The following is a 27653-nucleotide window of genomic DNA, read 5'->3' as shown; positions in this document are numbered from 1 at the left end:
GTTAGGGCACATGCCTGGGTTGCAGGCAAGGTCCCCAGTGAGGGGCATGCGAGAGGCAACCAATTGATGCATCTCTCACACACTGATGTTTCGTTTCCTCTCTTTGTCCCTGCCTTGTCCTTTCTCTAAAAAAAAATAAATAAAATCTTTTTTAGAATAAATAAATATAAACCAGCAATGACCAATTAGAGATAACATAGATAAATGGGTTATTTTCACAAAAGCAACAAAATATAAAATATCTAAGGAAAACCCAAACAAGAAGTGTACCAGACATATGAAAAGAAGACTATGAAATGTTACTGAAGAACATTGAAAGACACCTAAATAAATCAAGAAACGTACATGATCCTGGATGGGAAAACTCAATATTGTAACAATATCAATTCTTCCCAAGCTGATTTTTTAAGGGGGGGGGGGGATAGAGTACTGAATAAGACTTTGCATTGGCTTCTGGACCCAGGCCTTCAGCGTTAAAGTAAAAATATTCATCACTTGTTAAAGATGATAAAGGCAGACTTTATTCAGGGGCAAGCATTGTAATAGGCATAGGGACCACTGCAATAGGATTTTGCAGTGGAGGAGACTGGACTCAACTGCATTGAGTGTAAGTGGGAATTTAGAGCCAAGGAGCAGGTTGGAGATCAGTGGATAGAAAATTACTATGACAAAAACACCAATTAGTAAGCAGGGTTCTGGGTAAACCCATCTTACAGGATTCTCGTTGAAGGCATTCAGCAGCCCCAACTGAGGTCCCAGTCAGCAACTGTAGCATCGAGCAATAAACATGTGAGTACTGTTGACCTATGGTAAATGAATCAGTCAGCTTCGGTTAAAAATATTTATTCAGGGTCTTAGGGTTTGCAAACTAGAAACACAACGAGGAAGTAATCCAGAATGTTCTGAAGAAAGAAAAGCTGGGGGGTTTTCTAGTTAAAAGTATATTCTTAAGAAGAATCAGTCCTGCATTCTTAGCCTTTGAATTGGTCCAACACTGTAATCCTCTAGATGTCAGGTGATTTGGATAATGGATATCAGGCAGTCTGGATAACAGATGTCAGGTGGTCTGGTTACGTAAACATTGTTCTCTTAGTCCTTTCAGGGGGTAATCGGAGGTTTACCTGAGGTTTACTGTGTACGAGGGCACTGAGGCAGGCCTGTAAAGATCAAAAGTTTAAGTTCCCAGTCTAGTTAAAATAAGAATAATTTCCTCATGCCTCACCTTATTTAATTTTAGTAATTTGGCAGGTTGACTATACCGACTCCATTTTATACTTCTGTATTTCTCAGTACATACGCCCTTAGGGTGACTTTAGCCCCAGCCATATGACTCCACCCATAGGGCAGACCCTGAGTGAGAATCACCTAGGTAAGCCCAGTGAATCCCAGAACCATGGGAGATAATAACAGCATTGCCAGCTGTTACTGCGATTGAATCTATAATTCAACTCAAGCTCGCCATACTGCTCCCAGCAATCATCAGTTGTGGGAAGACTTTCCAGAACCATTTCTCAATAGCGTTGATTGGCTTACATTCACATCAATCAAGGTTTTCTGTCCAATGGGCCTTTCGGGCCCTAGACAGTTGGCGAACCTATTGGCTAACACTCCTAAACGCTCTCTCACCTGTAGTGTGAGCAAACTCCAGAGACTACCGACAAAGACCATTGAGAAGTAAAGCACCACAGGAAGTGGCGTTTATGCTTCCTCTAGTGCGGTCCAATGAACTCTTTTTTTTGGGAAGCAAATCCAGTTTTGGAGCCCGCCCAAGAGGAAGAACATTGTGATTGGCTGTTTAGTACAGGGTCACAGAGACTCACGGGAGCTTCGACCAAGCACTTGCCATCATTGTCCAGTTGGCTGGTCAATCAACTAACCTCTCTGGATGGGCGGAAACTGGCAGCCCTTCTGGCACCGCCTTTTCCTGGGCTGGTGTTCCGGGAGGCAGCAAGGCCGCTGGGGCAGGGAACTTGCGGTGTGGGCGGGGTCGCGCTGCGCCGCTGGGATCGTGTCTCCACCTTGAAGAGCTCGGAGCACACCTAGCGCGGGACCCTGCGGGGCGGGACTGGGCTGGGGGCAACTCGTGGGCGGGGCCGGGACCGGGGCGGGGCCGCAGGAGGCGGAAGCGGCGAGTGAGCTCCAGCCCGAGCTGTAGCGAAGCTATCGTCCGCGCCCGCGGAGCGGCGTCGGCGGGGTTGGCCGGGGCGGCAGAGCCTGGGCGGGCGGGCAGGTCGAAGCCCGGGGGTCGAGGCCGGGGATCGGGTGACGGGCAGGCTCACCCCCGCGCGGTCGTCGGAGTGGGCTGAACTCCCGCCCTCGCGCAGTCCTGGGGAGGATGCAGTCGAGGGCCCTGGGGTGGGGCGGGCGGTGGTGGCTTCAGCGCTAGCGGCTCAGAGGGCGGGAGGCGGCGGCATGAGGCGCGGGGCCTGCGGCCGCGGGAGGGAGGCGCTGCTGGCGGCCCTGCCGCTCCCGCTGGAGCTCCTCGTCTTGCCCTGCCCGCGGGGCCCCGGCCGCTCTCGTCCCGGCCGCCGCCCGGGCCGCCGCTGCTGACCCTTCGCCGAGCCGCCGGAGGCTTCACCCGCGCCCTCCCCCAGGACGCTCCCGCGGAGCTCTGGGCTCTTGGCCCCGCTCGCGGAGGCAGCGCTGCACGCCGGGCTACGGCGAGGCCGGAAGATGGCTTGGGTGCTCAAGATGGACGAGGTGATCGAGTCCGGGCTGGTGCACGACTTCGACGCCAGCCTTTCGGGCATCGGACAGGAGCTGGGCGCCGGCGCCTACAGCATGAGGTACCGAGCGCTCTTGGGCGGGCGGGCGGAAGCGTCTGTCCCCTTGGGCAGCGCCTGCAGGACCCGGTGCCTGTGCCAGGCGCAGTGGCGGTGATCGGTTCCCCGGCCTACCTGGCTTGTGGTCCTGGTCCTGCCGCGTGGCCGTCGGGGCCACGGAGCCTCGCAGGCCTCTGCCCATCTTGGTGGCGGACGCGGGAGGGCGGCCCTGCAACCTTCGGCACGGGAATCGCGCCCGAGGGCTTCATTTTTGCTGTAAAACATGCCCGGCTGTTAGGATGGCTTGGGGTGGTGAGGGAAGGGGTTTCATTTCCTTGCAAGTGCTTTAGAAGCCACTTAAAGCAGGAAAGCTGTGCGCGATGATGGAACTTATATTGGGAAAGTACTCTCCAAAGTTTTGGTATCAGTTCCTACTCTTCTACATTGCAGTCTTTCCTAGTTGCAAATTTTAATCACTTGATATTATAATAGTAATTATACGTGAAAATAGCCACAGGGGAGAAAAGCACATCAACGTAGTTATGGTCTCAAAGTGAAATTTTTCCCTTCGGAGACTACCCTCTTAGGCTATTTCCTTTTGAAGAAGGCTTTAAGGTGCAGTGATTGCACAGACAGTAATTTGTTTAGTCTTCACTGCCTGTACCAGCAGCCGTTCGTTTTGTTTAATTTTGAGGCGTTGGAAAAAGCTGAATTTAGTCTCTGGCCTTTACCCTGAAGCATACCGCTTTTTTAACTTCTGTCAGTTTGGCAGCCCTTTATTTTTATTTCTTAGTTTTTTTGAAATATAGTTTACATACTGTAAATTCACCCAATTAAAGTATAAAATTCTGTGGTTTGGCAGCTTTTCGTGAACATGTATTAAGTGAGGTTTTCCAAGCCTGCCCCTTAAAGTAATGCCTGATGACTCTGAGTGCTGTCCAGTTTCCCAGTGACTCCGTGCGTGTCCCTGCAGCTCTCGGGGAGAAGCGGGGCGCAAATGTCCTGAAGAAGAAAGACTTCTGGGTCAGGGTAGGCCTGGGTCGGGGGCGTGAGCAGTCGTGGAGCTGCCTTCTGCAGTAACTTGGTTTTTAAATCTTATAAATAAAGCACTCAAAAAGACGATGTTTCTTAAAAGTGCTTGAAGGAAAACCTCCGTTGGCCAGTCTGTGACCCTGATTGGGTCTGTGCTGGTCTCTGAACTTGGCACTTCCTCTCCTTGCCCTTGTGCAACTCCAGGGTGCTGGAAGATGACTTGTTTTCTGAAACAACTGTTTCAGTTGTTGAGGAAACTGAGCTACTGAAAGTCATAGGGTCAACCCAGATGGGGTTACTGGAGGCAGTGATTTCCTTGAGGAAAGGTGGCCTCAAGGGCCATGCTTCTCCAGGAGACCTGAACTTGCCCTTGAGGAGCAGGAGGGCTCCTGAAGCATTCGGTCCATCTCCGCAGTGGCTTCTCCGTTCTCAGTTATGGCACGATGAAAGTTCGCTGCTGAGAACGTTGCTTATATAGAGTTATTTTGAGCTTTTACTTTTGTTTTCCCTCCCAGAATTCTGTTTGTTTTGGTATTTTGACCAACTAATAAACTTTTGTTTATGGTTGATTCTGTGAAAAGGAAATAAAATCTTGCTATTAAACTTTTCCTTGACCTTTTTCTTAGTATGTGGCATCTTTGGAATTCTGTGTTTTTTATAATACTTTCCACGGGAACTCTTTTTCCATTAAATGCTTTTGGTTGTTGTTTATGGCGTGTGTCGTTTAATCCAAATTTTCAAGTATCTTTGAAAGCAGATTTCATTTTGGTTATTTTTTTAATATATTCTTGGTATCAGTTGTCTCCTCAAAAACTAAGAGGAGCCCATGAGAGTCTTTGCCTCTTGCAAATTCAAGACTCTTCATTTGAAGTACATATTTTAGGAAATTGCAAAATTGACTTGATCTGGAGACAGTCTGGAGAAGGCTGTATTTTGCCTGTGCTGGCCTTTGATGGCATTTGATCCCTCCCACCCGGACCTGGACCTGGAGCTCTGCGAGGGCCAGCGGGTCTCAGCAGCGCCTGGTGTCCTTTCCTCTGGTGTCAAATGGGAGGTGAGGCTGCTGGTGCTCCTCTTTCTCTTCCAGTTCTCTCGCGTTCAGGAAGTAAACTTGAGGTGCTAAACTTAAAATTATTTGAAAAGTGACTTCTTGATGAAAGTTTACTTTGTCGGCAGCTTTGCATTTTTCTTGCAAAGGGAAGTATGCATTCTTGTATTTGCTTTTCGGATGACTGAAAACAGGAGGGAGTTTTAAAGACTTTTAGAAAATGGTCTCTTTGGGTTTAGGTAGCTAACTTGAAAGAGGCAGTTTCTGTAGTCTAACTTTAAAAATGTCTGCAGTACATTGTGGGTTGGTAGTATTGGGATGCGTTGAGGCTAATTTCTGACGCTACCTTTGCTGTTCTTTTTCGCCTTGTTTTGCGCATTTGCCTTTGTGCTCGGTGTGTGCTGTTGTACCCACGTTTGTACATGAGGTATGAGCAGCTTCAGACTATATGAAATGAGGCAGGTCATAAAGGGTTTTTCATATCTTAGTTCCATATCAGGATGTAGAGATGAATGAAGAGACCTCAGAAAACCAATAGACCGTTCCTTGTGAGTGAGTAAACCTAAGCTCATAGATGTTTCAGTGATTGGTCCAAGTGGTCACTCAGTGGCACTACCATTCCAAAAGGAGCTGAGTTCCCCTCACTAAGTGAAGGCCCAAGCTCCTTGTACCTTGAAATCTGGGTCACTCAAGTTTTGTGACGTAAGGACCAGATGAAACTCCTAACAGGGTCTTTTGGACCACTGGTAATTTTCTTTCTATCTTACTGTTCACATGAAATTTATAATCTGTAGCAAGTTAATTTTCAGGATTTACGAAATGATGCAGCTTCTTTAGATTACACATAAAAACTTGGGTATTAAATCATTACCTTACAAAGGGTATTGGTCTGAGCCCTGTTAAACTTCCCTATAGTACAAATCAGTTTCAAAACAAAAGTAAAACTTTACATATTCTGTGAGAAGTTCACCTGTAGTTTACAGATAATTTGCTAAATTTAAACTGCTTTGAGTTCAAAACATATTTCCTATATCGATTGATAGTTTAAAATGTCAGTCCATAAAACTTCTTATTTCAAAGTTTAAATGCTTTTTCTGGATTTAATCTGGGCTCAAGTATAGGAAAGACTTTAATAAGTTGTTGGTTAACAAAACATTGATTTCAGATACGTTCACTTTTTTAAAAAAATTTACTACCTTAAACCAGAAATTGGAAAACCTTTTCTGTAAAAAGCCAGATAGCAAATATTTAAGGCTTTGCAGGCCAGAGGGTTCTCTGTCACACTTTTGTTTGTTGACAACCCTTTTTAAAAATGTAGAAACTATTTTTACATCATGGGTGTACAAAAACAGGCTGACTGGATTTGGCCCTATATGTCAACCCTTGCTCTAAAGAGTAGACTCTTAAGATATGATTGCCTTGGGAAAAGATTTGCTAAGTATTGAAATCTTAGGTTCAAAAAGTAATTTTTATTGAGTTGGCCAAAAAGTCCATATGGCTTTTTCCATAAAATAAGAGACACGTTTTTCATTTTCACCAATACCTTTATTGATTTGGGTATTTTGAGTATGTCAGCTGTCTCCCGCTATTGGCTTCTAGTGGGCAGAGGCCAGGGGTGCTGCTAAACATCTTCCAGTGCATAAGACAGCCCCACAGCAAAGACTTATTTAGCCAAATGTCGATAGTACCAAGACACTTTGCAAACCACTTTTGACATCTTTGATCAGTCACAGCACCTCCATACACAGCACAAATGTTTTTTTACATTTCAGTTGTGTTTTTACCTTTCTTGAAGTAATGAAGTATCATACGCCAAAAGTGTCATGTATCTTCTTCCTTCTTCAATATTAGAATGGCTGCACAAAAATTCATCAGTTTTGATGTTTTTTAAAAATGCACGGTGGTATGACAGCTGTTTCAATACACTCTAGCAAAATTGTTTCTAATGAAGTTAAAGACCATTAAGCACTACTAGAGCCATCGTACAGAAAAAAGCTAAATAAACTCTGGCCAACCCATATGTAGACGAAGACCTTTCTCAGCTAACTGACACACATTCTGTAGTTTGCCTATATATTTTTTGTGTTCAATTTTAATAGTGTCCCTCTACTAAAAATAAGATTCAATGCTGTTTATATCCTTCAATCAGAACTGTTCGAAACTTGGCAGTTTATTGATATGGTCTTATAAACTTCATATGTTTCATTACAGTGAACACCTGTCAGTTTGCCTGGACATACTTAAACATTTGTTATTGGTGGAAATACTATCTGATGCTTCATCTTTGCTTTTAGGTTCTGTGACTGAATTTATATAAATAATTTTTTTTAAACGATTTTATTTATTTCAGAGAGAGGGGAAAGGAGGGAGAGAAACATTAATCGGTTGCCTCTTGCATGCCCCAACCAGGGACATAGTCCACAATCTTGGCAGGTGCCCTGACAGGGAATCCAGGGACCTTTCAGTTTGTGGGATGACACCCAACCCACTGAGCCACACCAGTAAAGGGCGTAGTCTTTTCTTTTGAAACTTTCTGTGGGTTTTCTTTTTTTTTTGAGTTTGTGAAATTGTTATCTTGAGATATGAACCACTTATTTATTATGTATGTATGTTTCCGTTGGTGGTTGAATTTTTTAACTTAAATTTTTTATTTTAAAATAACTTAAGGGTTACAAGTTGACATGAATGCTTTGCCCAGCTTCTACTTCCATAACCAGAGTACAATTTTCAGAGCTGCCTCAGTGCAGTACTGTTATACAAACTACAAAATTTGTTTCTCAATTTTTTGTCTGTTGTCCTTTTTCAAATCAAGGTTTCATTCTTGGATGCCATATTACATTTAGTTTTTGTCTCCTTCAATGATAATTCTGTAGTCTTTCCTTCTCTTTTATGATTTTGACAATCTTGATATGTAGGAGTCAAAGACGTTTTTAAACATGTAAACATTTTTGGAAGCAAAAGTATAGTATTCCTGTGAATACTATTTAGCTTTTAAAAGGTCTTTGTTATTTTAGTAGAATGACTGAGTGGAGTAGAACCACTACTGCTGTCATTTTCATTCATTTATGGATTACTTTGTCTCAATTTCAAATTACCAGACTTTGTTTCTGAATAGAGTAGTAGGTTGTGTTTTTTTGTTGTTGTTGTTGTTGTTCTTGTCCTTTCATATTAAAGGAATTTCAAAATTAATTTATTTAAAATAACAGTTACCCCTGGCTGGTGTGGCTCAGTGGATTGAGCACTGACCTGCAAACCAAAAGGTTGCTGGTTCAGTTCTAGCTAGGGCACATGACTGGGTTGCAGGCCAGGTCCCCAGTTGGGGGTGCGCGAGAGGCAACCACACATTGATGTTTCCCTTCTCTCTCTCTCTCTCTCTCTCTCTCTCTCTCTCTCTCTCTCTCAATAAATAAATAAATAAATAAATCTTTAAAAAATAACAATTATAAGCCATTATATATTAGCATTTTTTATTTAAAATACTGTTTTACTAAAAAAGCAGTGAGAACTAGAGACATTATCTTAGGCTTTTTGCAAATCTTTTTAATGTCTAGCTTAGAAAAATAAATGCACTCTCTTATCTTCTATTGGAATATATTGTGGTTGGCATGTGAAGAAAATCCAGCTTCATATGGTTACATGGTTGGAAAATGGAAGATTTTGATTGCCCTTTTAAACAATTTTGGATATTCTTTGATATTATACCAGCCCCTGGCAAGTGGTGGTTTCTTAAAGTTGCAACTTGATATCTGCAACTATCTCAATGTGCTTTTTGTACTCTGACATTAGAGTTGATTGATGTGCCTTGGACTTTGAATCTCTTAACCTGTGTAATTTTGAAACATGCATGCATTGTTCATTAGTAAAACCGTGGTCTCCTGAGTTATGCAGATCTTCTAAATGTTGACACTTTTCACTATACAATATCAAAAAATTAAATTCCTTAATATTGCCACCATCTCATCAGAGATAGCACATGGTGGAGGGTTAAGATTTTGTCATTGGCAACAAATGGTGTTATAATGGTAAATGATGGGCTCACTTATTCATTTTTTGTGGAAATTTTTGTCACATACCCAGGTCTGAATAATCATAGTTTGTCAGTGTCTCTTTCAAGTAAAAATGATGTTCTGTGAGAGAAACTGCTAGGTCAGCTCACACATCAGAGTTGCGTAGATCCCCTTTTCCTGGAGACAGCCATCACACTTAGGTGTGCAGCAGAAGACACCTTATACCCGCCCAAGGACTAGTACAGAGTAACATTTTTATACAATGACTGTTAGCACAGTTGGTGCCACTGCCTTGATTCATGCCAAGGCACCAGCAGTTTTAACCACCATTGGTTTTGTGCCATGAGTATAAATGTCAACAAAGTGCAAAGGGCAAATAACGTGTTATTCTGAAAATAGGTTTGACCTCCTGAACCCCCTGAAAGAGTCTCAGATTCCCCAGGATTTCACAGACCGCACTTTTGAGAACTGATCTAATGTGTGCCTAGAGTTTTGATATTTAAAATATTTTATTCTAAATTAAAAACAAACCCATTTATGGAGCCTGCCGAAGTGTCACTGCAAATGGCAGGCCTGGCATTTGAAGCCCCAGAGCTGGGGTTTGACGTCCACTTTTTCCCACTACACCCTTTGCCTCCCTACCAATTAATAATTGAGACGTCTTCTCAAGGTAGTAGAATATGATTGTTCTGGATAGGAAGAATCAGTTGGAAATGCTTTTTCTTTCTTTCTCATATTCTTGTTGTATCTTGCCTTTGTGTGTGTGTGTTCCCTCCAGGGCCTTGTTGAACTTATTCTAGGTAATATCTTTAAATAAAGACAGATTTGTTTCTTCCTGTTAATCATTATATTTCGTTTTCTTGCCTTAGCGTGCTAGTTAGGGCGTTACTGAGCTGTCACTGCGAAATCTCCCCTTGTCCTTTCTCTATTGTCTCTTCTGCATTTTCCATCAGTTTGCTCTCTCTGCTGTCTTCTGGATAACTTCTTTCTACCCATACTCCCGTTTTCTCATTTACTCTTCATTTCTGTCTGAGCTGCTGTTAAACCTGAGTTTTCAATTTTAGCAATTTTATTTTCCAGTTCTGGAAGTTTCTCTAATTTTTCAGTCTTGCTGCTTCTTAAAATTTACTCTCCCTTTAAGATTTTTTTCAGGCTTGTCTTTTATATATCCTTAAACAGAGCAAGCATAATTTTATAGTGTGGGTCCAATAATTCTAGCATCTTAAGTCTTCGGGGATATCAGTCCAATCAGGAAAGTAGAAGCCATTTAGATGTTTGAAGTGGAGATGGATTTAGGGAAGTGTTTGATTGCAAAGGCACCAGAAGGGTTTGGGAGGAGGGCTTGTTACCTGGCTGCTGCTGGGTTACCAGCTACCAGCTACCAGCTGGAGGCATGGCCGTTGCTGCCCTGAAATTTCCTGCACCTGCAGTCTGTGTGGTTGTCTGCATTGGCCCTTTTCTACTCCCTTTTAATTTTCCACCAGTGGTTTCCCTTTGGAGCAACCTAACAAGGCTCCAGCTGGCAAGAAATCTTGCATGTGGAGTTTTCAGGCCTCTTGCTGATAATTTTAAGACACCAATGCAGAGGCAGAAAAGAGCTGAATACCAGCAAACAGATTCTGGAAAAGGGTATATGGTATCTGTTGTTATTGCTGTTGGTTCTTGTTCCTAGAGTCTTGTTTGGCTTTTTGTGCCTGGATATTTTGGGGTACTGGCATTTAAAATTACTTGGAACAGTTTGAAGCCTTGAGGCTTTTCATTTGCTTGTCAGATTGCTGGGAGCTCTATGGTTCAGCCTAGTAGAAATTATTATCTTAAATTATCTGGAGACCTTGTTTTCTATTTTAGTAATAACTGATAATTAATGCTGCAATTGGTTCATTGATTCAGCAGATATTTGCGCTATTTGTGCTAGATGCTGGGGTCAGTGAAAAGGAACAAAGTTGGGGGTGGCTATACACCTGTGGGGAGTAGAAACTTAAGTCATATATACTGTTTGAAAGGGACCAGGAAAAGGGGAATTGGGAGTGTGGATGGGAGGATTGCAGTTGTCACGTTGTCATGGAGGTGACATTTGAATTAGAGGAGCCAGTAAGGCACCAACAGGAGAGTGGAGCCAGTACAAAAGGCCCTGAGAAAGGCCTGGGAGGAAGCTATTTGGCTGGGGCAGAGGGAGTAAAGCTCAGGCTGAGTAGGGCCTTGCAAGGACCCCAGTTGAATGTGAGCTGATGGAGAGTTCGAAATTAGGAAATGATCAGACTTCTGTATGAAGAGAGTCACTGGCTCCTGTGTTGATTGGAATACATTATCTTTCTAAGTAAAAAATTAATTGGGATTTCAGAAGGAAGTGATCTTTGCATGTTTACTTGTTAAGCTCGTTTAAGACTCATTTAGGCCCTGTCCAGCTGGCTCAGTTGGTTGGAGCAACATCCCATACACCCAAAGGTTGCAGGTTCGATCCCTGGTCAGGGAGCATGTGGGAAGCAACCCATTGATGTTTTTTTTCTCTCTCCCTTGCTCCTCCTCTCCCTCCTTGCCCCTCTCACCATTCCCTTCCCTGCCGCCCCTTACATCTTTTTCTAAAATCAATAAACGTATCCTCCCATAAGAATTTTTTTAAAAAAAAAAAGAATCATTAGCATCCACCATGAACGTAATATTTCCTGTGTGGATCATCCAGGCTATACCAAAGTGAATAAAATGTGGTTGCCTTTTAGGAACTGAAACAAATACAACTTTATTTATTACATGCGAGTTTATAAATATCCATCCTTGCACAGTCTTATGGGGTTTTTTTTTGATGACATGTAATGATCAACCCAAGCAGTTAGCATTGGTATCTTAAAATTATTCTCCATGTCACCTTTCAGTATAATTAACTAATACTTCTGAGTCATAGCTCTCATTCTTATTTTCTTTCTCACCAAGAGGACTTTAAATGCTTATATATATGTGACATAGGAATATATATGCTTTAATATTCTGTAGAGCCGTTTTGACTTTTATGGTTGTTTTTCATAAAGACAGCTGCTGTGAGTCTTTGTAAGGCTCCTGAAAAGTTTTTATATCTGCCACAAGGTTTTTTATTTGTTCCACGTAAGTGGAGTCAAAGCCCGTAGGTCACAGTGTTGAGAACTCCAGAGGAGGCTGAAGGCCATTGCTGACTGTTCCTCAGTTATGCTGTGTGCTGAGGGGTGTTTTCATAGTTCCTAAGTACAAATAAAAGAGAAGGAAAATTAGTGGAAATTTAGTTTCTGAATAGTCAGTCTAGTACTTTAATAGAAATGAATGCAAGGAGGAGGCAATGCAGGGTTTTCCTCCCATTTCATTTATTTCCATGTTTTTTGTTTTATTTTTTTGGTAAATTAAATTAAAATGGACCGGCCAAGTATCTGCGTTAGTCAAGAACTTGTAGAAAACAGAAGGGGAAATAAGTAATTCAGACAAGACTTTGGTATTGGTATTACAGCAGTTACTAATTTGGGTATCTTATTTTACTTTTTATTGAGGAGCAAACAAACACTAGCAAACTATAAATGTACAACTTAGTGAATTATGTCAATTACTTCATACATTAATGGTGGAAATGTGCTGGTGTAGCTACTGTGGAAAACACTTTGGCACTTGTCAAAAAGGTAATCATAGTTACTATATGACCCACTAATTCTACTCCGAGGTATATATACACACACCTTCATATGCCCGAGGGAATTAAACATATATCTACACAAACATATGCAAGTGTCCCTAGCAGCATTGTGCATAATAGCCAAATATTGGAAACAATCCTGATGTACATCTGATGAATGGATAAACAGATTTGGTATATCCATACAATGGAATAACATTCAGCCATAAAAAAAGAATGAAGTACTGATAGTGCTTTAATATGGGTGGACCTTGAAAACAGACTAAGAAGAAGCCAGTTCTGAAAGGCTACATGATTCTATTTGCATTAAATGTCCAGAATAAGCAAGTCCATAGAGATAAAGTAGGTTATGGTAGCCAGGGGCTCGGGGCATGGCAGAGCAGAAAGGGACGGGGCATGACTGCCAACCAGTGCAAGATTTCTTTTTGAGATGATGAAAATGTTCTGGGCGTAGTGATGATGACAGCTTCACAACTCTGTGAATACACTAAAACCCATGAATTTTATGGTGTGTAATGTATCAGCCCTGGCCAGTGTGGCTCAGTTGCAGCGCCCAAAGATTGTGGGTTCAATTCTAGGTTGGGGCACATGCCTAGGATGTGGGTTTGGTCTCTGGTCTGGGCACATACAGGAGGCAACCAATTGATCGCTTTTTTCTTGCATCGATGATGTTTCTCTCTCTCCCTTCCTTTCTCTCTGAAAAAAAAAAATGTCCTCGGGGAGGATTAAAAAAATAAGTTGTATCTCAGTCGTTTGTCTTTTTTAAGCAAACCAAACATCCTCCCAGGTTAACAGAGAATATAGACAGTGCCCCAAAGGACCCCTTCCCACCACCCACTCCCAATCAATGCCCCATGTTATTCTTGGGAGAAAAAAATAGTAGCTGTTTTTACTGCTACTGTTCGCTTCTCAGAAGAAGCCATTGTTTTAGACTAAGCATGAAGCCTTATGCTCTGAGCACTTGCCAGGCCTAGCAGGAAACTGTCGTAAAGTACCGTTTTAATCAAATGCTTCTTTGTGATTTCATGGTGCTAATGTGACCTACCTTTGGCAGCGATAATAGTTCCTGCCTTTCAAAACAGGTAGCTGTGCTCTCTTCGCTCACTCTTTTTTTATACAGACAGTACGGAATTTAAAGTGTTTAAGGAATTTTTTGAAGTAACTTTTTTAAAAGTACCATCTTTATTGTTAGCCTAGTTTCTTTATCAGTAGCATGGACTTTATTAACTACTAAGTACTTCCTATTTTATCCACCTGACCATAGCTGCCCTCCTTCTCCCCACAGCCACGCTAGAGATAACAGGTTCAGCACTGTCATTTGGGGAAGCCAGATTAGCATTCATAGTCCTTTTATTTTACATGTCATTTCTGAGCTGAAATTTGAAAAGAAACTACTCCTAAAGGTTTTATTTGCTTTTGAATATTTTAAACCCAGAGTAAGGTCAGTGTTGATTTATTTTTTGTCTTTTTTGCATTTCAGCGATGTCTTGGCATTGCCCATTTTTAAGCAGGAAGATCCCAGCCTTCCATTGGATGATGAAGCTAAAACCCCGCCCTTTCAGTATGTGATGTGTGCTGCAACGTCTCCAGCAGTCAAACTGCACGACGAGACGCTCACGTATCTGAACCAAGGTTAGTGTGGCCGTGGCACGTTTGGTGCCGGCATTTACAAGAGTCTTAAACGGAAGTTTGGCATTACAGCCTTGGTTACTGGCGGTAATTTCAAGTTCGATTTTCTTAGTCTTAAGTTTCATAGCTTCAGTTCACAAAAGCTGTAGGAATTTTACTGTGAGCCAACAAAGTTATGGTTTGTGGGAACTGATTTGCATAAAGAGGGACTGTGGAACAAGATTTATTATAGGGTTTTTTGGACAAACTCCAAAGGAGAGGAGCAAGTAGGAAAGGCTGTCAGTTATTTTTAGGAATAGTGGTTTAAATGTGGAACTTGAGAATGAATCAGAAATCTAGCTAGCAAGGAACCTGGGTCTCGGGCACGAGGCAGGTTTGTGCTGAAAATAGACAGAAGCTGTACTAAGATAGGTTCTGTAACTAAAACACTAGTGTCAAATTTTGTCTACCCGTATCTTGTTTATACTTTATGAGAATATTATGTTTTGGTGATAGAAAAGTAAGAGTGGGCAGAATGGAAAATAAAAATGGAATGGTAGAATTTACCATTGGGAAGTACAAGGGATTTTTTTTCAGGTGCTTTTAGCAGTTTGGGCATAGGCCAGTATGACTTACCAGTGTAAACAAAAGAACTTTGTTATGAAGGAATTAATTTGCTGGATACATATACTGAAAGTGTGTTGAATTCTTTTTTTTTTTTTTAATTGAGTATTTTGTTATAAAAATAGTACATACTCATTGTAGAAAAACTGGAAAATATGTCAAGGAATAAAGATGAAAATTGACTGCAGTTGCATTCCACCAAGATAATTAACATTTAGGTGTATTTCCTTGTGTGTATATCTGTTTGGTTTCAAAAAAGTTGGAATTATCATCTATTCACCTAATAGTATATTGTGATTTTTTTTTTTAAGATTTTATTTATTTATTTGAGAGAGGGGGAGGGAGGGAGAAAGAGAGGGAGAGATACGTCAATTAGTCGCCTCTTACACAGCCCCCAACTGGGGACCTGTCTTGCAACCCAGGCATGTATCCTCACTAGGAATCAAACCAGCAACCTTTCGGTTTGTAGGCTGGCACTCAACCCACTGAACCTCACCCAACCCACTGAACCTCACCAGCTAGGGTATTGTAATTTTTTTTTTTTAATTTTTTTCTAATTAACATTTTATTGATTATGCTATTACTATTGTCCTGACTATTCCCCCTTTTCTCCCCTCCACCCAGCATCCCACACTTCCTCAGGCCATCCCCACACCATTGTTCATGTCCATGGGTCATGCATATAAGTTCTTTGGCCACTCCATTTCCTGTGCTGTACTTTACATCTGCATGGCTATTCTATAACTACCTAGTTGTGCTTCTGAATCTCCTCATCTCTTCATCCATTCCCCCACACCCCCTATCTGGCAACCATCAAAACGCTCTGTCCATAAATCTGTCTCTGTTGTTCTTGTTTGCTTATTAGATTCAATTGTTGACAGATATCTATTTTTGCCATTTTATGTTCATAGTTTTGATCTACTTTTTCTTAAATAAGTCCCTTTAACATTTCATGTAATAATGGTTTGGTGATGGTGAACTCCTTTAGTTTTTTTCTTGTCTGGGAGGCTCTTTATCTGCCCTTCAGTTCTAAATGTTAGCTATCTGTCTAGGTCTGTGTAGTATGCTGGTGCTCACCCCAAAAAATCACCTGATGGTGCATTTTTCAGAACTTATTGTTAAATGACACATGAACAAGCTTGAAAATAACAGGGAACATTCACAAAAGCATGATCATCTCTATTTTATGATGGTATTACAGCTTTAGAGGTACTAATTTTTCCTGCAGTTTTCTATTTAGATTATTGACCATATTTTTAATAAAAATTTAAACCCAGATTTCTCTGATTCAAAATTTCATTTTCTTAACCAATAAGTCTCGTTACTAGAATATTTCCAGAGTTTCCCAAATTAATTGTAACATTTTAAATTTAGCATTTTTCAACTAGTTACAGTTAGTAGTGATCATCAGCAGTCTCTAGAGCCAGGCTGCCTATGCTTAGATCCCATTCCATCACTTGCTAGGCTAGGCAAGTTTCTTAATACCCCCCGCCCCACCCACCCATAAGGTAGATGAAAATTAAATTGAGTAATATTTGTAATGCACTTATAAGCTGTCCAGCACTACATGAGCCTTTGCTGCTGTTACTATTATTAATAGCTAAGTAGCTTTAATGATTCCTTATTGTACTGGAAGACCAAATATTTAGACATTGGTTGATATATTAGTTTCCTGTTGTAGCAGGATGAGCAATTTTTACAAATGGTTGGAGCGCTACCCTGGGGCTAGATACCTGTGTAATGACTCAGGAAGTGTGCCAGATTTGTTGGGAAATATGATTTTAATCTTCTAGATAAGCCTGTAATAGAGTTTTGAACTGTGGAAATGGCATGTTTACACTGCTTCGCAAGTGGTAGGCAGAAGAATGGCTTCCCAGAGATGTCCACATCCTAATCCCCAGAATTTGGGAATATCTTACTTTTTAAAGCAGAAGGGACTTTGCAGATGTAATAAATTAAGGATATTGAGATGGAGAGATTATTCTGGATTATCAAGGTGAGTATAGTGAAATAACAAGGGTCCTAAAAAGTGCAAGAGTCAGGCAGGAGAATCAGGAGTCAGAGAGTTGAAGATGCTGTATGCAGCTGGCTTAAAAGATGGAAGAAGGGACCATGAGCCAAGGGTTGTAGGCAGCATCAAGAAGTAGAAAAATGCAAGGAAATAGATTTTCCGCTAGAGTCTCCAGAAGGAACAGAGCTCTGCCAACAGCCTGATTTTTTTTAAAAACCCAGTAAAACCCATTTGGACTTCTCAGTTCCAAAACTGTATGATAATAAATTTGTGTAGTTTCAAGCCACTAAGGTTGTGGGAATTTGTAATAGCACCGGTAGGAAACTAACACATCAACCAAGCAAATGTGTACTAACCAGGTGGATGACCTCCAAAGCGGTGCAGGATAAACCACTGTTGCGTGCATCAGAGCTGTCTCCATAGGGTGACCATCGTTTGCTCTAGTAAGATTTTCGACAAAGGCACTCTGCGTCCTACAGTACTGCCTCCTAGCTTACCTCTGAAGGCCCTGTCAAAGCTCAGTCTTGAAGTGGGCATCTAGTGACTCCAGAGCCCTTGCTTGTGTGTATAAAATGTGTGACATATGTATATTCAGATATGTGGACTATACACAAGTAAGGTAACGTATGTGATGTACAGTGCCTATAATGAATGTAATAAATATATGAGCATGCATGTATTTGTGGAGCATACATATGTAATGGAGGGAGAGCTGTCCTAGACCGTTGCATGATTTACAGTCCGGTCAAACAAATGAATGACTTTAATGAATTTTGACTGCTTGTAAAGGAACCATAATGCAGTTTACTTTAAACAGCTTTAGACTGACTTAGTAGTTCTTCATTTTAACATACACAATTAAATACTTTGAACTACATAAGGACTTTCAAAATTTATTACCAATAATACTATACAGTGTCTCATAACATTGTATTAAATGAAGGTTATGCAGATGTATCATGAGCCATCCCAAATCAAGCCATTTTTCTCTTTGGAAGCGTTTATCATAATAACACATCTTACAGTATTTATTCAGTTTCTGAGAAAAGATGGTTAATTCTTACTATTTTACTCAGAGCATTTTGAATATTGTGTTATTCCCAGGAGAAGATCCTGAATGCTCTGTTGGATAATATTGACTGACTGGATATTTGTAGCTTCTCCAACTTCAGCATGCATTGGGGTCACCTAGAGGGCCAGTCAAAATCTGATTGCCGGGCCCCCTAGAGTTTCTGGGTTAGTAGATCTGTAGTGGGGCCGGAGAATTTGCATTTCTGACAAGTTTCCAGGTGATGCTGATGCTTCTACTCTGGGGACCATGCTGAGTTTTTTATTATTTTGGATATTCAGGCAAATATGTGAACTTCCCCTCACCACCACCTTTTTAAGATTTTATATTTTTATTTTTAGAGAGAGGGGAAGGGAGGAAGAAAGAAAGGGAGAGAAACACCGATATGTGAGAGAAACATTGGTCAATTGCCTCTTGCACACCCCTAACGGCGGACCTGGCGCCACAACCCAGGCGTGTGCCCTGACCAGGAATCAACCTGCGACCTTTCACTTTGCAGGACAGTACGCATTCCACTGAGCTACGCCGTTCAGGGTCCTCCACCACCTTAGACATATTTCCTCTGAGGAGCGGGGGCTGTGCGCCATTACTTGGTCATAGCTTGGTCACTCCTAGTAGCCTCTCCTTAAAGCTCATTGCTCACCTCTGTCATTTGGGCAGCTGTTACTGAAGAATATTTGCCATTGTGTAACACCATAAAGAAAAATAAATAAATTCTCTGTAGTCTTAACTTCATCAGTCAGGTAGCAATTGGAACAAGATTTCCAAGTTGTATTGATGCCTTAGAGTGTCTGGCTTTGTACTGTCTGAGCAATAGAAGTACAGAGTTTTAAAACTTTGTGTCTTCCTGGTTGTGCCTAAGTAGCTGTTCTCTGCTCTTAGGTAACAAGAAGAATTAAGTGTGATTTTGTGAAGTAAAAACTATAAAGTCCCGCCATGGAATCACAAGAGGGTGACAGAAACAGAGCTGGCCCTCCCTGTTAGCAGAGTTTTAGCTAGAATAGGCTGCCCTTGTTTTGTAGCTCAGGCTGAGTCTTTGAAGCTTTCACACCTCATGATATGGATGAGACTTGATCTTAACCCCTGGATTTATTTCATACCCGTTCATTGCTGCTATTGGAGCAGAAATACCTGTTCATTTGGAGGCCAGATTCTACTTGGAGAATCCTCTAATAATTAATTGCTTTGCAAACAGGTTTTAGGCCCCAGGAAATACATGTCTATTGGATTAAAAAGTATTGTCAAATGATAGAAGCTTCAAAAAAGAAAATACAGTCATTTATCTCTTAACAACAGATATGTTCTGAGAAATGCATCATAGGTGATTTCATCATCATGGGAGCACCATAGAGCGCACGCGCACAGACCTAAACGATAGAGCCTACTACGCACCTGGCCTGGAAGGTACAGCCGCCTGCTCCTAGGCTCCAAACCTGTGCAGCGTGTTACTGTGCTGCGTAGTGTGGGCAGTTGTAGTACATTGGTAAGAATATGTGTATGCAAACATAGAACAGGTACAGTAAAAATACAGTACAAAAGATAAATGACGCATCTGTATAGGGCACTTGCCATGAATGTAGCTTGCAGGACTGGAAGAGGTGCGCTGAGTGAGCCCGTGAGTGGGTGGTAAGTGAATGTGGAAGCCTGGTGCATTACTGTCGTGCGCTGTGCTAGGACGTGTACGAACTGTGTCCCTCAGTGATAAAAATTTTTCCGCTCCAGTATAACTTTTCAGAACCATCCTCATATATGCAGTTTGTCGTTGACTGAAACATCATTATGAGGCACATAGCTGTCATTTTTTTGTTAATTTTATTTTACATCGCAGTAGATTTCCTTGAGGTCAGCTTTGTTTCTTGTTTTGGAGTTATATATTGGGACCTTAAAGATAAATGCTTTGAACTTAATCAAGGCAGTGCTGTCACATCTTGGGTTTTCCACTGAGGAAGCTGGATTTAGGGGATAGTCAAAGGTGGTTGGAGACATGAACTCACAACGGGTGTATTTTTCAATTCTGTCAGTGTTTTTGCATTTCTAAGCCAAAAAATGGAGTGAAAAATCAAAGCATGTAAGGTAAATTCAGGAGGTAAAGCTAAACATAGGACTAGCAACTAGTATACTATATACTAAAAATCTATTGTACACTTGAACAGAATGTTGCTGGTTATGTTAACTTTATAGTTCATTAATAGGAGAACCTTTACATTTCAGTTAGGACCTAGACTGACATTTCAGGAAGCTGTGTTAAAAGAATTATGAAAGGGGATTAAATAAAAGAGGAAGTGAAACCAGTAAAGGTCTAGCAGTTCACTCAGTAAGTAGTATTACCATTGAAGAAAATCGTTGGTGGAGAGGAATTTCTAAATGAGTTGAGGACATAGTTTCCAATAGGGAAATCATTTGAAGCATAGGTGTTACAGGGACTTTAAGAAAAAAAGACAAAAATACTTGATTTTAGAATAAAAATCTATAGTGCTTTAATACAGGAGAAACAAATCTTGAGATCTATTTGTGGAAACAGATTGAACTTTATATTTTGTTAGGTTGACTAGGGAAAAATAACACAGAAGAAATTAGGACCGTTGACTTTTCCCTTAATTTGATTTTTTCAGTCCTGAGGACTTTGAGTTTTTGAAAATCACAAGATGATCCCAGTGAGACAAGTTTCTTCTCCCTCCTTGGCAGCCAAATGAAAGGGCTTCCAGACACTGCACGCTGCCCAGCTCCCATCTCACCGGCCGCTTGTTTTGTTACTCTTTGTCCCAGAGAAGTTTACTTAGCCCCTCTTCTTTTTTTTCTCCACTCACTCCTTAGGTGATCCTGTCTTTAAATAGCTTTACCTAACAGTTGTGCCCTGAGAAGCCCCCTATTAATATCTCCAACCCGGATCTCTTCCTCTTAGCTTCATATTTGTGAATCAACTTGATTACTGACTTGGATGTCCCAAAGGTATTCAGACTTAATGTATTCAATTGTACTCTTTTTAAATATATATTTATTATTGATTTTAGAGAGGAAGGGGAGTGGGGAGAGACAGACAGAAACATTGATTTGTTGTTCCACATATTTATGCACTCATTGGTTGCTTCCCGTGTGTTCCCTGACTGGAGATCGAACCCACAACCTTGGCATATTGGGACGATGCTCTAACCAACTGAGCTATCCAGCCAGGGCTCAATTGCACTCTTGATCTCCTCTTCCAAATTGACTCCTTGTACTGTTGCCCAGGTCAAGAAATTCCTTGGCTGAAAATCTTCAAATTTTCTCTCACACTTTATATCTGAAACACCAGAAAATGCTTTGTTAGGCTCTGCATTCAAAATGTCTCCAGAGAGTTCCTGCTTCTTCCATTTCCTCTCTCCTGTTGTCATCATGTAACTGTGACTGTTTCGCTTTAACCTCCACAACCCAAACTAGAGGTGTATGCTAACCTGACAGGTTAAAAAACGATTTCCCTGTGGTTTTAATTAGTATTTCTCTGATGGAGGTTGTATGTCTTTTGATATGTTAAAGAACTGTTGAGATTTTTTTTTTCTTTTGTTAACCAAGTTCATGACATTTGCTCATTTATTTCTTCTAGGGATGTTGGACATTTGTTAGCAATTTTGTGGTTTTCTATGTATTGGGGAGATTAGCCCTTTGCATGTAATATGAGTTGCAAATAGTCCTTTTTTGCATTTTTTTCTTTTTGTCTTGACTAATGAGAATTCCTGAGTTGAAGGATGCAGTATTTAACTTAACAGGTGCAGCCAGATTGCGTTTCAGAAACACATTATTAGTTAATATACCCCCATATTTTATTAACTTATTTGCTTCCATTCTTCCCCACTTGATTTTTAATTGAACATATTTTTGATCTGATAATTAGTGCAAACATTTTAATTTTTATTTCCTGAGTTCTTGTGCAGTTGAGGGTAATTTTAAATGTATAATGGTGTATTTTTTCAAAGATATCTTCATATGCTTTATTTTAAAAGCTATTTCTTACTGTTCTTTCTGAGTTCGTGTCCATTGTTGAGTACGCTGCAAACTTAACTTTTAAAAAATGTCTCTTGCCATAAAAGTGTTTTTTTATTATTAATCTCACAATCAGTTGAATAAATTTAAGGACTATTCCTTAGGACCGTAGTATGTGTGTGTATATATATATACACATACTATGTATACATATATATGTACACATACTATGTATACATACTATATATATATATATAAAATTGTTTTCTGTCACCGGCCTTGAAGTGATTTTGTTATGTTTTGACAACCCTTTCTTGTATTTTGACCCTATGATCTAGTACACTTTGTATATATATTTTTGTAAGCCCCATTGGAGTATGGACACTATTGTAATTATATCGTAAAGAACCTCAACTTCATATGGTACTAAAAGCACTCTTTAATTCCTACTGATTTTCTATATAGCAATTAAACTGTCATTTTTATTCTTCAATAAGAGATGATCTAGAAATCATTTTTGTGGACTTAAAAGTGCATCATTAATTTTTGGTAGCAGCTTATTTTCCTAATTACGTAGATTGCAGTGTAAATATCTGTATGTGTTTTCTTATGGACACAAATTGAGCAGTGAGAAAATAGGAGTTGGGTTCATTGGACACAAGCGTGAAGGCTCTAGCATTAAAATTTGACCTTGGTTCACACAAAAACCTGTAAACACATATGTTCATAGTGTCATTATTAATAACAGCCAAAAGTGGAAACAACCCACACGTTCACTAACTGATGAATGGATGAACAAAATGTGATATATTTATGCAATAAATGATATTTGGCAATAAAAAGGGATGAAGTATTAACACATGCATAAACCTGGGGAACATTATATTTAGTAGAAGAAGCCAGTCACCAAAGGCCACGCATTGTGTGATTCCATTTATATCAAGTGCCCAAAGCAGGCAAATCCCTAGAGGGAGTAGATTGAGTAGTGGTTGCAAGGGGCTCAGGGGATGGAATTGATGAGTAGTGACTGCTAATGGGTTTGAGTTCTTTTTGGGGTGATGAAATGTTCTAAAATAGTTAGCCATGATGGCTGCACTGCTCTTGAGTGCAAGAGTACACTAAAAACCAATTGTATACTTTAAAAGGGTGAATTTTATGGCAAGTAAATTAATATCTCAATAAAACTGTTATAGAAAGTTGATCTCAGATTATAGATGTATATATAGTGTAAATTTAATGTGAGAGTAACAAGAAAATGAAAGTAAACTGACAAACTCTTCAGTCTTCTGTAATAGTGTAAGAAGCAAAGGATGGCATGATTTGCAAGAAAGAGAAAGGTAAACCTGAATTTGCTTTTCTAGCAAATTAACATTGGGTAATTGAATGTTTTGAGAAATAGTTAAAAGTTTATATTAAATGGAGTGATGTTCTTTATATGGATTTTTGATGCACAATTTCTTTAAATAGGCCAGTCTTATGAAATTCGGATGCTGGATAATAGGAAAGTGGGAGATATGCCTGAGATCACTGGAAAATTGGTGAAGGTAAGGTCAATCCATTTGTATTGTCTTAGTATTCCTAACAGATACTGCAGTGGTTTTTAAGAAGCAGTTTTGCTGCAGAGTTTATTTAGTTTCACTATTTTAAAGCTCCTGACTTTCTGAGTTAATGTGAAAGCCCGTTGGAAAGGTACCATAGAAAGATTTCGTGCAGCTATATGGGCAAAGACCTGCTTTCTCTTTAAAAGTAAAGCCTAATGTGAGAAAAATGTAAGTGATGAACTGCAACTTTAAAAATCCTTTATTTATCCTCTTAAAATTTCTCTCAGTGAAATGTGAAATCTCTGTTCACCCTACTGATGTATCTGAATAAAGAAGTCAGTCATTCCGGGTATAAGACGTATAATCATTGGCCAGCTAACTTATTGCTTTTAAGATATAAATTCAGAACTGTCCCCACCCATCCCATTGTCATACAAAGTAGGTCCTTCTAGCCTCTTCCTGTCATGTCCATTGTTTATTATACATTTCCATAGCATTACAGGGCAAAGGTTATGGAAGAGGCTTAATTAGGAAAAGGCAAAACTTGAGGGTGGTTAAGTGTCAGCAAAAAGGCAGCAGGCATGAGTTCTGTTGATCCTCTAGCTCCCCACAAAGAGGTATCTCAGATGCTGCTGGGCCCTCAGTATGGGGAAACATGCCATTGGAAAGACTCCCCTCTGTGGATCTGCCTTTTTGGAGGGCAAGCATGTGAAAGGCAGCCTTGGTAGGGCCAGTGAATACTAATACTGTACATGCCAGCAGATTTGGGGTATTTGGGTAAGCCAGCTGCTCAGTGCCTGGATGCCTCAGAGTGTTTGGCACATTTACTCCTCCCAGTACTGGGGCAGGAAGCCCCCCATCCTGTGGGAGGTCGAGGGAAAAGATAAAGGTTCTGGTCCCCACTGGATTATTGTCTTGCCCGCTCAGAGTGAGTGCCTAGCTTTCTCCGTCTGACTCAGGGACTCCCAGAATACCTGGATCGGAAGGAGAGGTTATTCGCCCATTCTCACATTTGTCATCTACACTTTAAGTCTATCATGTCTGTGTTCCGTCAGTGGGTTTGGTCATTTCCATAGAGGGTGAGACAGATGGTCTTCTTTTTTAAGTCCGCCCCTATTGGCCCTCTGACCAAACATTGATTAGACTCACCATCTTAGAACACCATCAGCATTGTTCTTTCTCGGTGAGCAAGCCCCATTTGGATTGGCAGGACTGTGGTGGCAAAGAACTGCTGCTTGCTCAGTGAGCCAGGCTAACTGGTCTCATTGTCCCGCATCCAGGGAACTTAGAGATGTGAGGATTTTTCCGGCATGCCCTGGGCTTGGCTGACTTTTCGTCAGAGAGGCCATTGGGCACATGGCTCACCTTTGGACAAATTCAACCTAGTCGTACTTTTGTTTAAGGGAAGATGTGGGTGAACTATCTCTGACTGTCAAAGTTACATTTGACTGCTCTGAGATGCTGTTTGTTTGTTTTTTTAATGTAAAAGTGTTGAAATTTTTTTTAATTATAAAAATTAATTTTAATAAAATGGAATAGGGCTTGTTGGACTCTTCAAACATACCCAGCAGGAGAGAGAATGGTATAATGAATCCACATGTATTTATCATGTGGTGGATATGATAAGCCCACCTGTATCATGAATTCTCATGTAAGTTCTTCCACCAGTTTCAACAGTTAACAATTTGCCAGTCTTGTTTCATCTATTCCTGTGTGTGGTTGTTTTTCTTTTCTTTTTTGCTAGCCTATGGAATTTACTAAATCATAATCTTAACTCACACTTCAACTGAGTTTATCATTCATGACTATTCTGCGTTCTGGGGGAAATATAATGAACTTTGGCCCTGAGATCAAATGCCAAAATTAAGTTTCCATCAAAGCATTGAAGGAAGTCAATTCTGAAACAGTTTGTTATTTATCAGTGAAGACAAACTGGCTTTCTCAGGGAGTTCGCTGAGTAGGTGGTAAGATTTAGAAATTATCAGTCTGATAGGTGAAACTTAATGTTTAAAATACATTTGGTAAGCTAGCTTGTCAAATAAACTTGGAATGGCAGACTTTAGTAGTTGTGTAATGGTTTTAAGCTCAACTTCATTGGATTTCGTTCTAAATTAAAACTTGTAAAAAATATTTAATACACAAAATTAATGCAAGGTGTGAAGCAGGTGCTGGTGGGCTGCCTGGGCAGGCCGTGCAGACGTGGCCGCAGGTGGGGAAGATGGGGCCATGGATCGGAGTGATGCCTGAGACTTTACAGACTTCTTCTACATTGGTCCTAACTACTGACTTGCTTCTTTAATAATCTCAAATTAAAATATCACTACTTTTAGAAATTAAGGCCCTGGCCAAGTTGCTCAGTTGTTTACAGTATCATCCCTATGCACCAAAGTTGTAGGTTCATTCCCCAGCCTGGGTACATATAAGACTCAACCAATGAATGCATCAGTAAGTGGAACAACAAATCAGTGTCTGTCTGTCTCTCCCTCTCTCCCTCTCTTCCTCTCTCCTTCCCTCCTTCCCTTCCTCCCTCCTCTCTCTCTCTCTCTCTCTCTCTCTCAAAATCAATCAATAAATCAAAAAAAAATTTTTTTTTAAAAAAGAAGTAGAGAAACCATTCAGCTATAAGGGCACTTATTTTGAAAGCATTAATGTCCCTAAACAGTTCACTTAAAGATTGGAAAGAGTTAATTTTAAAAGGTCTTAAATCAGTTTCATTTTCCACTTGATAAGTCACATGGCTGATTTTTGGTGGATGTGCCAGAATATATCTAGTTATATCTTGAGAGCTTGCCAGGGGTTCAGAGCTACAGAATGCTACTGCAAAAACTATAGGCTGAACCTCTAAAAATCAAATCCTTCAGGTAGATAGGGTCCCTGAAGTTTTCTGCAACCATCTAGAATTTAATTTCCAGCTTCTGTGATCTTTGACTATTGTGGGGGGAGTCTTGGGGATCAATGACTGAGTGCTTTGAAGCTACTGGAATGTGCTTCACATAGTGATATGATTTCTGCTGGTTCTGTTTTAGTCTTATTACTAGGGCCCCTTTAGGTGTGTTCAGCCTCCTTTTACTCAGAACTTCCAGGTAATACCTTTTCCCTTCCATTTTTATTTAAGAAGTAAGTAGTTTTCTTTTACATCTTGCAATTTTTAAACTATGGTCCTCCTTTCCTATTCTTTAAGTATATCTTAGTCTGACCTTCTATGGATTTAGTAAAGCTGTTAAGTCTAATATGTATATTCTCATACTCTTCATCTGCATAATTAGGTTTAACCTGGTTCTTACTAAATATGGAATAATCAAAATCATTACATATGATGTGCTGCACTTTCTTCTGAGAGACCAGCTATGCACTGTCACTAAGGGCTTTGCCGCCATCAGGCACTGGTGTGAGGCAGGTGCTGGTAGGCTGCCTAGGAGTGACGCCTGAGCCTTTACGGACTTCTCCCACATCGGTCCCAGCCACTGACTTGCTTCTTTAATATTAAATTAAAATATCACTACTTTTAAGTGTCCCCTTCAAAATGTTTGTCAGCTACCTTTTGGACATTATTTGGGGAGTGAGGAAGGCAGGTGCACTAAAATAATATTTATTTGTATTGCTAACAAATTATTTCCTATCAAACCAGCAGAGAGTCTACGGGAAATATGATTATCTTATTACAGCATAGTCTGAGAAAGTTATTTATAAATGTGTCAGAAACAGGACTGAGTACAAATCTGGTATCTGAATGTATTTTGATGACCTGTTTAATCCTGTCCCTGGAATGAAATAGTAGCTGGCTCCCCAAACCTGTGGGAAGTGAAGGAGGGATAATAGGTAGAGAACAGAGACTTGGCCCAGAGTTTATAGAGTTTAATTAAAGCCTTTCCTTAGAAACTTGAGTGTTTGAATAAAGTTACCTTGTATGTGTGAGTGTGTGTTTTTTTCTTGCTTACCTCAGATAAAGTCACTTTCAGGTAAAATAGTGGAGAGTGAATATTGCATACAGGTTCTCGGGGTAGGGGCAGATCTTCCTTCTTCCCCCCAGTTGACTATCTTTTTAAAGACTCTCGTTAATTAACTGTTACTTTTAACAGTTTTACCATTGTGCCTGGGTTTCTCTCTGTTTATATCACCTTTTCATTTTAGTAATTCCTGTGTTCATCCACTCTTCTTCATAGAAATGTAATTCTTGCTCTTGAATTTTGTGGGCATGTATCTCAATTCTGAATTGCAACATCAGATTTTTTAATAAAAATTACACCTAATCATCCATTTTATTCAGGCTTTTTACCTTTGAATTATAATTCTTTGCAGTAAATAACTATGCCAATAATCCAGGTATAAAAGAACAAAGCAGTTA

The 27653-nt window shown here is 40.3% G+C and overlaps 1 protein-coding gene across 5 annotated transcripts in view; it reads left to right on the top strand.

The window, feature by feature from the left end:
- The first annotated feature begins 2114 nt into the window (after window positions 1–2114).
- The window catches only part of UBP1 (upstream binding protein 1), a 49521-nt gene continuing 23982 nt past the window's right edge, over window positions 2115–27653 (top strand). For 2 of the 5 annotated variants that reach the window (XR_016512429.1, XM_090284439.1), the window contains exons 1-3: window positions 2116–2786; window positions 13979–14130; window positions 23235–23311. Coding sequence is in view for 3 of the 5 variants with exons in the window: in XM_090284439.1 (XP_090140565.1) it covers window positions 2674–2786; window positions 13979–14130; window positions 23235–23311 (342 nt within the window). In the remaining 2 variants the exon portion in view is untranslated. Of the gene's footprint in view, window positions 2787–13978; window positions 14131–20651; window positions 20760–23234; window positions 23312–27653 lie in introns of those variants that run through there. The other 3 variants (XR_016512430.1, XM_090284440.1, XM_090284441.1) reach the window with 3 other exon arrangements.

This window comes from Furipterus horrens, unplaced genomic scaffold (assembly GCF_987537825.1).
Source record: "Furipterus horrens unplaced genomic scaffold, mFurHor1.1.pri manual_scaffold_7, whole genome shotgun sequence".
Classification (NCBI taxonomy): domain Eukaryota; kingdom Metazoa; phylum Chordata; class Mammalia; order Chiroptera; family Furipteridae; genus Furipterus; species Furipterus horrens.
This window is presented reverse-complemented; position numbering and strand designations above follow the sequence as displayed.